This window comes from Sapajus apella, unplaced genomic scaffold (assembly GCF_009761245.1).
Source record: "Sapajus apella isolate SASKATOON/1434 unplaced genomic scaffold, GSC_monkey_1.0 scaffold202, whole genome shotgun sequence".
In the NCBI taxonomy this organism is placed as follows: domain Eukaryota; kingdom Metazoa; phylum Chordata; class Mammalia; order Primates; family Cebidae; genus Sapajus; species Sapajus apella.
Window position 1 is genome coordinate 613,307 of NW_022437142.1, and position 12,430 is coordinate 625,736.

The 12,430-nt window shown below is 42.5% G+C and overlaps 1 protein-coding gene across 1 annotated transcript in view; it reads right to left on the reverse strand.

Annotated features, from left to right (window-relative positions):
• The window catches only part of ASPA (aspartoacylase), a 22,080-nt gene extending 13,847 nt beyond the window's left edge, over positions 1-8,233 (reverse strand). The window contains exons 1-3 of the mRNA XM_032270084.1: positions 8,087-8,233; positions 6,629-6,891; positions 1,073-1,316 (exon numbers count right to left, since the gene is read on the reverse strand). Of these exons, the coding sequence (XP_032125975.1) occupies positions 1,073-1,316; positions 6,629-6,891; positions 8,087-8,110 (531 nt within the window). The 5' untranslated portion in view covers positions 8,111-8,233. The remainder of the gene's footprint in view (positions 1-1,072; positions 1,317-6,628; positions 6,892-8,086) is intronic.
• Between the last annotated feature and the right edge of the window lie 4,197 nt (positions 8,234-12,430).

A 12,430-nucleotide genomic window follows, 5' to 3' on the forward strand; every position in this document is an offset into this window, starting at 1 on the left:
AGGCTAAATGCTTTAAATACTTTATGTCATTTAAGGCTTTTAGTACCGTCGTGGGTAAGTGTTGTTACAACCCCAATTTTATAAAATGAGGGAAGTGGCCGGGTGCGGTGGCTCATGCCTGTAATACCAGCACTTTGGGAGGCCGGGGTGGGTGGATCACGAGGTCAAGAGATCAAGAGCATCCTGGCCAACATGGTGAAACCCCGTCTGTACTAAAAATACAAAAATTAGCTGGGTGTGGTGGAGCATGCCTGCAGTCCCAGCTACTCGGGAGAGTGAGGCAGGAGAATTGCTTGAACCTGGGAGGCGGAGGTTGCAGTGAGCCAAGGTCACACCACTGCACTCCAGCCTGGCACCTGGCAACAGAGTGAGACTCTGTCTCAAAAAAAAAAAAAAAAAAAATGAGGGGAGCACGGTTTGAGGAATGGTGTGTTCTGTCTAAGGTTAGTGAAGGAGAAAGTGAGGATCTGAACACAGGTTACGCTCTTTCCTCCCAATCATACGAGCTCTCAGGAAGGAAGGCTAACTAGTGCACAGATATAAGTATACAAATCTTTATGTGTGTTTCTGGTTGGTTGCTATTTTCTAGCAAATTTTCTCTGAGATTTCTGAGCTTAAAATGATTAGCTATATGAAGAGCTGAAAGATTAGATGTGTTCTCGGGTATCTAGATCAAATGCGGACATGGGCAGGACTAAAGGGAGGAATCTTTTTATCACTGGGCTTTAGTCAACATTAAATGACTATTTCTGAAGTTTTCTAAAACCTTGTAATTGAGATACTTTGACCACACCATTGAAAATTTTAATATTAATTTTACTTGGTTTTAACAAATAGCGCACAATCTGGTGCTATTTGTAGACACGAGAATCCACAAGTGTTTTATTATTTTATTAATTGTGTTTATGATTTTACTTATTTCCTCTCTTTTGCTCCTTCCCTTCACCACTGCCTCTGTATTTGGCAGCACCCTTTCCCGCAGCCACCAAGCCTGACGGTGGAATAAATCCCATTTGTCTCACACCTTCCCTTGTAACTGTTTTCTGATTGTCTCACATCTATAATAGACTTAAAAGTACAAGTCCTTTGCTAACTTATAAATTAATAACATTAACATTACCTTAATATAATGAAACATCTGAATTAAAAAGTTATTCCTGGAATCCTCAAGAATAAGAGTGCACCCCATGTTAGAGGTAGTATTGTGAAGGTCAAAAATAATGTCATAAGAATCTTCACTATTTTTTGGACCAAATAAATGATTTATTTCTTGAGCTCTTCTCACTTCATATGGCAAATCTTCTGACATTTTTTTGCTGTTATAAGCAGAAAGAAAAAGATTAACAACATCTGTGCTGAGATAATATAAACACAGAATAAGAACACAGTGTGAAAACGACCAGTTGCCAAATCTTTAATATGAAAAATCTGTATGGGAAGTAAAAACTTACCTGAAATATTATAAATGAAAAATGACATGCTTTTTCTTCATTTGATTCCATATAAATAATGTTGCATTGGCATGCTTACAAAATAATAATTTCATTTATGTGGCTGTTCATGAACAGGACAGACATATCAAGCAGAATTTATCATTTTGATTTCAGTCTTGAACAAAACATATCCATTAATTTAACAAACAGTTTCTTAGTAGTTATGGTATACTGGGTTATTTATTATGGGACTAGACCACCAAAATGCATCATTTCCCCCCCACTTTAGCTAACTCTAGTGCGCAAATATAGTCACTTAGGGGCTCACAGAATCTAATTAGAGATCCTTGTAATTTTTTTGAGACAGGGTCTTGCTCTGTTACCCAGGCTGGAGTGCAGTGGCCCAGTCATGGCTCACTGTACCCTCAAACTCCTGGACTCAAGCAGTTCTCCCATCTCAGCCTCCTGAGTGGCTGCAACTACAGGTGCGTGCCACCATGCCCAGCTAATCTTCTTATCTTTTGTGGAGGTGAAGTCTTGCTATGTTGCCGTGGCTGGTCTTGAACTGAAATCGCCTTTGCAAAAATTGTAAATGAGACAATTATCTTATTTATTTATTTATTTATTTATTTTTGAGACAGAGTTTCACTCTGTCACCCAGCCTGGAGTGCAGTGGTGCGATATTGGCTCACTGCAACCTCTGCCTCCCGGGTTCAAGCGATTTTCCTGCCTCAGCCTCCTGAGTAGCTGAGATTACAGGCACGTGCCACCATGCCCTGCTAATTTTCTGTATTTTTAGTAAAGACAGGGTTTTACTGTGTTAGCTAGCCAGGATGGTCTTGATCTCCTGACCTTGTGATCCGTCTGCCTCAGCCTCCCAAAGTGCTGGGATTACAGGCGTGAGCCACCACGCCTGGCCAACTGAGACAATTATTACAATGAAAAGAGATCTAACCTGACTTCATCTTGCTTCTAATCTCCAAGCCAGCCTCGTTCATGCCTGGGTGTAAACTGAACTAACTTTGGGAGGAACTTGGTTTATAGTTTAACTTTAAAACGAAGATAACAGCTCTTTCCCAAAACAGACCCCCTTCCTACCTGGGGACTAGACTGCCTTTGCAGTCTAATGAATTAGCCCCAAGATTAGAAATTATGGTTTAAATGTCGTGCAGCTGGAGGCCGCAACATTCTGAACCTCCTCAAATTGCTCCTGGGGATAACACCACTATTGTAAAACCTAAGATCAGCGCTTGAGGTATTTTGCAAACTCTGAACTTGGTAGATCAGCTGGCACCACCCAGACGGATAAACTGGCTCCTCTGGTCTTGTGGCCGCCACCCAGGAACTGATTCAGTGCAAAAAGACAGCTCCAGTTCCCTGAGTTTACCTCCGATCTGACCCATCAGCGCTCCTGACTCACTCCCTATGATTTTACCTCCGATCTAACCCATCAGCCCTCCTGACTCACTGGCCCCCTACCCACCAAATAATCCTGAAAAATTCTAATCTCTGAAGTTTCAGAAAGACTGATTTGAGTAATAATAAAACTCTGGCCTTCTGTATAGCCAGCTCTTTGTGAGTTAAACTCTTTCTTGCAATTCCCTTGTCTCGATAAATCAGTTCTGTCTGTGCAGCGGACAAGGAGAACTTGCTGGGTGGTTACGGAACTCCTCCTGCCTTGGCCTCCCACAGCTCTGGAATTACAAGCTTGAGAAACTACACCTGGCCTACTCAGAGGTTCTTAATTGAGGTCCAGGGACAAAGTTTCCACAGAGTCTGTAACCTCTTCGAAAATGCCAAGTTTGCTGGTACGCATATGTGTATTTTTCTGGCATGAGGGCCAATAGTTTTTCTTCCATTCTCAAATGGGCCTCTGTCCTCTCCCCACTTCCCGAAATGGTTAGGGTACATTTTTTTCTATATATAATAATGTTTTAAATTTACTTTTCCTCATTAAGCCATTCAAGCACATTTTCCCTAAAATTCCATCTATTTGTCTTCCTTGGCTATTTTTGCTAGCATCTTCAAGGGACCTACTGTTTACAGCTGGGTAAATCCTGCCTGGAATGCAATCAGGAAAGTGGAGTTGTTATTTTGTGACTTAGAAGCAAATACCATGAGGACAAAGCTGGCTTGTTGAAAGAGTGCAGCGGGAAGATAGAAGGAGACTGTGACGTTGATGACATGCTCTGGCTGCTGCATGGGACCCGGACTGCTACCTCTGGACTTACTACTTGTGAACAAGAAACTTATTTGTTTAAACCACTATTCTCAGGTTCCTATTATCTGCAAACAAAATCTAATGGATAGTTATGCATTTTAAAGATTAATTCATGAAATAACCCCCGAGGTTGCCCTCAACAATTTTGGTTCTATACCATTCTTCTGCATTTGGGTTAATGGAGGTAATATCTACCCAGTTGCTCAGAGTCAAGCCCTGAAGTTTTGAAGTGATGGACACTTTGAGTTCTCATGCCTGCGGTTCAGCTCCATGGGAAGGGTCCCAAGGGATGGAGAACAGGGAAGAGTGAGATTCTGAAGGGCGTTAACCGTACTAAATCAATTAAATCTACTCTGGACACATTTTAAAAGAATTTTCAACAGGGAAGAGACACGATAAGATTTGCATAGTAGGATGATTCCTAGAGATATCAGATGGAAAACAGATGGCAGGAAGGGTCAGAGCAAGTCTGGATGCAGACAGATTTTTTAGGAGGCTCTTCTAACTGTCCAGAGAAGAAATAAACTAAGGAAGTAAAAACGGAGAGAAAGGCTGGATTTGTAAAGAACTTGCAAGGAATGACTGGGAGGACTTAGCAACCCGCTAGACTGGGGTACGGAGCCCTGGGAAGGTTCTAGGGTGATTTTCATAGGGGACTTGGTAGGTAATGAAGCTACCACTGAGGGAAGGAATACAGGAAAATGAATAAATTTGGGAGAGGTAAGATGGGAGAAGCTAATTAGTTTATCTATTTTATATTATTTTAACCACCCTGAGAACAGTGTCGTCTCTGAATACTGTTAACAGTAAGAAGCAGAAAGTGGGTTTAGCTGAAAAGACTGTGCTCACTGAAATGCATACAGTTGGGCGCTCATAAACTCGCCCAATTTCAGACTTCTTTGGGAACTTAATATGCCGACTAAAAGTTACTCTTCAATAAATTCTTATTTGTAATATGGCCAGGTGTGGTGGCTCATGCCTGTAATCCCAGCACTTTGGGAGGCTGAGGCAGATGGACCACAAGGTCAGGAGTTCGAGATCAGCCTGGCCAATATGGTAAAATCTCAACTCTACTAAAAATACAAAAATTAGCTGGGCGTGGTGGTGGGCACCTGTAGTCCCAGCTTGGGAGGCTGAGGCAGGAGAATTGCTTGAGCCCAGGAGGCAGAGGTTGTGGTGAGCCAACATAGTGCCACTGCTCTCTAGCCTGGCGACTGAGCGAGATTCTGAGATTCCATCTCCAAAAAAAAAAAAAAAAAAAAAAAGTTAACAGCTCTCTTAGGTTAGTATAAGCATGAATTGTGTTGACATAACCTCAGTCATGAAGATAAAGCATTTCTCAAATTAAAATTTATGCTAGTAAAAATATGACTTGATGCAAACAGGATGACTACTGTATAATTGCTGTAAATAACATCTGTTCCATAAAGCGAGGCATATTTCTATTAAGAATGGTATCCATCTTTTGATCTTGCTGAGACTAAACCTAAGGAATTGTCTAACTCAAATTAGAGTTGATCAGAAAACAAGCTCATAGAACGGTGCCCCGAGTTGTGCCTGTGCGTGTCTTCTATCTTAGCTAGTAGTCTACTGACTCCTTGAGGGGTAGAACCCATGTTGTATAGAGCTTTGCACTCCCCCAGTACCTGGCACGGTTTCCTGAGAAAAACAGATGTTTCACAATATTTTTTAGTCAAAGAAAGAAAGTGGCCGGGTGCAGTGGCTCATGCCTGTAATCCTAACACTTTGGGAGGCCGAGGCGGGTGGATCACGAGGTCAAGAGATAGAGACCATCCTGGTCAACATGGTGAAACCCCGTCTCTACTAAAAATACAAAAAATTAGCTGGGCATGGTGGTGCGTGCTTGTAATCCCAGCTACTCAGGAGGCTGGGGCAGGAGAATTGCCTGAACCCAGGAGGCGGAGGTTGTGGTGAGCCGAGATCGTGCCATTGCACTCCAGCCTGGGTAACAAGAGCGAAACTCCGTTTCAAAAAAAAAAAAAAAAAAAAACAACAAAAAAAAACCCCCAGATGGTGGTGGGGGCGTCTGTAATCCCAGCTATTTAGGAGGCTGAGGCAGGAGAATTGCTTTAACCTGGGAGGCAGAGGCTGCAGTGAGATCAAATTGCACCATTGCACTCCAGCCTGGGCAACAAGAACGAAACTTCGTCTCAAAAAAAAGAAAAAAGAAAAGAAAGTCGTGGTAAAAAGCAAATACGTGGAGGCATATTATGTCCACAGTGGTAGCTATTATGATGTAAACGAAGGCAAAAATAATTAATAAGAACCTAACCTAGAATGTTATGATGACATACATCGTATGCAATATATTGCATCCAGCAAAATTTAAACTCTGAAAATTCAGGTGAAGTGTCTTTAGTTCTCATCTCTGGCATCCCACCTATGACAATCCACCGCTGAAGTTAAGTACGTCTATAACTTCGGATCACAGGGTAGTCTGATATCTTTTGGCAAAAGGTATTTAATCACTCTTTCCTTCAACAAATATTACTTGAAACATTACATTTTTCTGAACTAGAACTTTATGCATATTATAAGCATAGACGCTTGAAAACATAGTAGTGAATTTCCTAAGGAACGAACAATAATGTATGCAAGCATAGTGGCCAAACACTAACTCAATGCAAAGGATTATTAAATCTGTTTCTCTAAAGAGATGATTTAAAAACAAAACTCTTTTCTATTTATTGTCTCCGTCTGTATACATTTGAAAACTTAATTATTAATGCGGTGCTTAACAAAGTGTATAAAAGAGCATGTGAATGCTTAGTGTAGATGATTGTGTAATTCCCAATGCAGTGTAATTAAAAGTGAAAGTGATCTTATTCAACATAGCGACTGCGTGTATCGACATGAATTATATGCATATACATATATGTATTCCCTTTCACACGCCTACCACTTTTCACACACAAATACATACATACATACACAATACAAAACATAGTCTTACCCAAGATTTTCAAGGTCAAAAATGCGATTCAGGTCACAGTCAATGTATCTGGTACACTTCTTCACTGCTCTTGGGTTAGTAATAAATGGTTTTACCTCCAGCCCTGTTCTCTGAATTTCAGCGCCATTCTTTAGCCAATGCTTAACCAGACATACCCCAGTTAGCTCATTTCCATGGGTTCCTCCAAAGATAGCAACCTTTTTAATAGGTTCTTCAGCAATATGACAAGAAGTCATTTCACCAAGTAGTTTTTTATCTGATTTCTGCAATTCAGAGGAGAGATCAAAAGAAATTCAATTTCTTAAGAAAGCTTTAGAAATTTAAATCTAAATGAGACTTTAACCAAAGGGCAAAGTACAGAGTTCCCTTGAGAGGAGTATATTTTAATTTTCTGTTACAAGTTCTGAGCCCCGTTTATGGACACTCCCTTTTTTGGCCCTGCCCTTTTCCATATTTGGATTAAAATATGCAAAGATCAACTAGAGATACAGCTGTTTACTTTAACTTCTGACTCCCTCAGATGGCCAGTAGATCTAAATACAGTAATAAATTAGCATTTCATACTAATACAAAAATTCTGTTCTTTTCCTCCGCTAGAATGTCATCCAGTGAGGCTTTCACAATTATTTGTAATAATAAAACTTGTTTATACATTTCTGATCTCAAAAAATGTGGCCCACTCAGTATTTCCACTGGCATTTCAAAACATTTCTACTCTGAAATGAGTTCAAGCACTTTTCATGATCTGAGGGCATCTGAATCTCACCTCTCTAAGCAGCCAAAGGCTGACCCTCAGAGACTTCTTCTTGAACTGACACCTCTTCTTTCACAATCCTTTTTCACAGTCAGAAACAGAGGGGTCAATTCAATGATCACTGGGACTTGAAAAACTACTGGGAAACTTCCCTTAATTTCTTTCTCATGAAGTTTTTGGTAATTCTCTGTTAACTTCCTTATGAATCTTCCTCATTTTTTTGCCTAAATACCAAAGGAAAGACAACTGTTAGTAATTTTCAAGTCTTTACAATGCCTGAAAATATCTTGGGACATACTCCATGTACTAACCACATCATGTGAACTTACACACACAGCCTAACTCACTGTCAGCAGGGACTCTCCACTGAACTGTGTTACTCAAAAGGGGATCTTATTAGGGGAAATTATCCAGAATACTAAGAAGATTACCTCCCTTTGGAGAAATGACTCTGAGGCAATCTGATTTGATTTCATGCTTAATCACCCAGAAAGACAACTATGTTCAAGTACTGGAAATACCACGTACTAGTAATGCCAGGTTGTTTGATACAGGGTGTGATAAGAGTAATTTATTACCATTGCACAGTATCTTAATTTATAATGCTCTTCCACTCAGTTTACTCATACATCAATTTTATAAGGAGGGTAGGTTAGGTATTGAGATCCCCACTGCAGGGGTAAATGAGGGAGAGGTTAAGTAACGCAATTAAGGTTCTGCAGGGACATAGGAGAAACCAGGCCTGGGACGCGTGTTTCTCATTCCAAGTCTAGTGTTTTTCGCAGGACAATAGGGTGCCTCTCTGTTATTTTTGGTCTTCTTCATGGTTCGGTTCTAGTTTTACTCTTTCTGAATTCATATCAACAGCCATTACAGAGTGCTCGGGAAACCAACATGCATATAAAAAAATACATGGTGGAAAAATAAAATATGAATGCTTTCTAACATTTAATAAACCAAACTGAATGTTCTTCCTTCAAGAGCTTTAATGCAGAGAAAGAGAAAGCAAAATCACCAAATCAAATCTACACATGAAAACTACTGCTCTAATATTTTTAAAAAGCTCCTGTAGCCTTTGACTGTCTATCGGCATCCATGTACACTGAACACTTCAGATGGTGTAGAGATGATGAAAACACACATAAAAGGAAACAGATGACAGTTGTTTAGTTGCTCTGGTTCTAAGAGCAGTAACTATGGTGAATTATTAACACTCTACTATGCCTGGTTTCTTTTCTGCGGATTTGTAGTTTGCTCTGTCCTTTGCCCTAGTCTCTCTAGAAATGCTGCTTCAGTTATTTACTCGTATCTGGCACAAATGACTTGCATTCTGAAGCTTGTTTTATGGAATTTTAACAGATCAGCACTTTGAAGCACATTTCACATTCATAAATAAAGTTTCTCTTACATGTCAGAATGAATAATTTTTTTGAGAGTTAGTGAATTGCAGAATTATTTCCCATACTTACCTTGTTGATTGTACACAGAGTTTGTCTTCTGTGGGAAGCTTTATTAGGAAAAAGGAGAGCATTTCCTTAAACTAGAGCAAGAGAGGCTTTTCATACTCTTATACCAAGTTAACTTCCGAAAGGTTTTTAACTCCCTCTTTCCCAAAGTGTACTCGATTTTTGGGACCCACAAAAACCACACATTTTTATTAGTTCACTTCTTTTTTGAGAGTTCAGAGAACTGATAGTATACAAAGTGAAACCCTTTTTTGTTGTCACTATCTCATTATTAAGTTGAATATATAATGTTCTGAAGTACTCAAAAGAGTAAGCATAACTTTCAGCGTTACGAATGTTTTGTGGGATGGAGTTGCCTAATTTAATAGTAAAATAATGTAGTTTAAAACAGAAGAAGGCTGGACGTGGTGGCTCAGGCTCGTAATCCCAGCATTTTGAGAGGCTAAGGTGGGTGGCCCTCCTGAGGTCAGGAGTTCGAGACAGCCTGGCCAACATGGTGAAACCCTGTCTCTATTAAAAATACAAAATTAGCTGGGTGTGGTGGCAGTGCCTGTAATCCCAGCTACTCAGGAGGCTGAGGCAGGAGCATCACTTGAACCCGGAGGTGGAGGTTGCAGTGAGCCGAGATTGCGCCATGCACTCCAACCTGGGCAACGAGAGCAAACTCCGTCTCAAAAACAAAACAAAACAAAACAAAACAAAACAAAACAAAACAAAACACAAAACAAAACAAAACAAAAGGAGAGCAAAGTTTTACTTCACAGTCGTGGCTGTCCAGTAGAAGAGAATTTTCTTTTCTTTTCGGACAGAGTTTCACTCTTGTTGCCCAGGCTGGAGTGCAATGGGGCGATCTTGGCTCACCACAACTTCTGCCTCCTGGGTTCAAGTGATTCTCCTGCCTCAACCTCCCAAGTAGCTGGGATTACAGGCATGTGCCACCACGCCCAGCTAATTTTTTTGTATTTTTAGTAGAGTTGAGGTTTCACCCTGTTGGTCAGGCTGGTCTCGAACTCCCAACCTCAGGTGATCCAACTGCTTCAGCCTCCCAAAGTGCTGGGATTACAGGTGTGAATCACCGTGCCTGGCCTTGTAGGAGACAAATTTAAGGTGGGTTGTTTCGTAAATAGTATGATTCGGGGATAAGAAGGGTTTTTTGTTAAAAATTATACATAAGATGGCTCATAGATAATGTGATGTTCAATAGTTATGTAATCAAAACTACTTTTCCTACTTCAATTTTCTCTTTCCCTGTGGCCCATCCTGACCAACTTTCCAGGTGGAAATAAATAACAAGAACAAAACAAGGATAAAATAGATTAAGTTTATAAACTGTTAGCAAAAATTCTATATTGCTCATGTCTGCAGTTCTTACAGATGTAATTGGCTTCAAAGGGTTTTTTTTTTTTAATGAAAATTCTATTTTTGGGGTGGGTAGGTGAGTGTTGTAAATGTATGCATATACGTATGTAGATGTCAAGTTAAAATCTGCTTCCCTGAAGCTTCCATTCATGTTTTGGGTAACTCCTCTCTGGAACCATGATAAATAACAAGTTTTATTTTTATTGTTTCAAGTCTTCTTCTTCCCAAAATAAAAGATGACCCTATTCCTTGAAAGCTATTCCTTACTCTGGCATTCAAGGTCTGCTATTATCTAGTATCAGTCTACACCTAATACTATTTCCTATTTCCTAATAAATTATCTCTTTTTGAGATAATTTTCAAAGAAACTACTAAAATGTCTATGGTCTTCTAGTCCTAGGCCTTTACTAACAATCTTCCTTTCATCTCTGAGCCCTTTCCACCGTCTTCAAATGATTAGAAGATATGGTAACAACAAAACATGGTCTTTGAACTCAGACAGAACTAGAATCCACTACCTGGCCCACAGTAAGATCCGAATAAATGGCAGCTACTGTTATTAATATTAAATAAGGGCTAATATTTACTGTGTGCTAGATTGTCTATTTCATCTTTCAATACTTTTTTTTTTAGGGCGATTGTTGTTATTGCTCTTTTACTGAGGAAGTAAATGTAGGTCTAGGAGGTGTTCAATAAACAACTTAACCAAGGTCACAGGGCCAGAAATTCACAGTCCTTTGCCAGGAGGCCTGCAGCTCAACGCCCGGGGTCGCACACCACGCGGCTTTCCCCGCAGACCGTCTATGCGGCTCACGGACGCCTTCCGTCCCGCAAGCTCCCGCAGCCCTGGGCCGTGCCTCCTTGACGGCTCTCCGCCTTCCATGGCTGCCACCCGAACCCGGGCTTCAGCTCTGTCCCCAGCCTCCTGGGGACTCAGATTCCCTGACCCTGATCCGACCCAGTAATTCAGCCAGATACCTCGGGTGGCCTTCGAGGCACCCTCTGGGTGGCACCCAGCATCTGACAAACGGATGTCTGGGCCCCAAGACACGGCCGGGGGTGCAGAGAAGCAGGACACACTTTTTTGATGATGCTGGGGCTGAGGTCGGTTGGGCAGGAGATCTGACCCTGCCTCTCCAGTCACAGGACAGTCTCCTCTCCTCTCTGGGCAAAACTCTAAAGGGTTGGTGCCATCCCTGCTCCAACAGCGTGAGAACTTCACAGTGTGAGATCGCCAAGGCGCGTTAACGTTATCGCTCCTGGCAGAAGGAGGACAGGCAGGCCACGAGGACGCCATTGCTTTGAGGAGGCGGCCTCTGCGCAGGCGCGGCCCACGGCGCCTACGCACTGCACGGCGCCCACGCACTGCACGGCGCCCACGCACTGCACGGCGCCTACGCACTGCACGGCGCTTAAGCACAGCGGATTCCCGCACTTTCTTCGCAGGCGGGGAGAGCGGCGGTTGCCGGCGGGCTGCCTGGAAGACCGTTGACTGAGGCGAGGGAAAGTGAGGGCTGAAGTTGTGTGTCGGGTTGGCAGGAGGGTCTAGAAGGGAAAGAGTAGGCATTGACCCCAGATACCAAACTGCCCCATCCGTGGGCGGGTCGGGAGAGGCCTTTGGAAGAGCGTCTCTGCTCTGACTGGAGCCTCTTCTCTCACGCCCCTACCAGGAGCCAAAACGGGCCGCCATTTGAGGCCGCGCGCGGCGTTTGTGGGTGCCGTGTGTGTGCGCGTGCATGCTGAATCTGCAAACTTTTTGCGCACGAATGCCACCAACCCTCCTACTAAGGCCACTTAGGTCCATTCAGAAGCCAGGGTTGGGGGCTTCTGCCCTCAGGATGAGTGGCATCTTGGGGTCCCTGCTCATCTTGGGGTCCCTGCCCTGAGGATCAGTGGCCCTGTGGGGAGAATGTTACACTTGAAAACATATTTGTTGGCCGGGCGCGGTGGCTCACACCTGTAATCGCATCACTTTGGGGGGGAGGCCGAGGTGGGCAGATCACGAGATCAGGAGTTCGAGACCAGCCTGGCCAACATGGTGAAACCTCGTTTCTACTAAAATACAAAAATTAGCCGGGCGTGGTGGTGGGCGCCCGTAATCCCGGCTACTCGGGAGGCTGAGTTAGGAGAATCGCTTGAACCTGGGAGGCAGAGGTTGCAGTGAGCCGAGATTGCGCCACTACACTCCAGCCTGGGTGACAGAGGGAGACTCCGTCTCAAAAA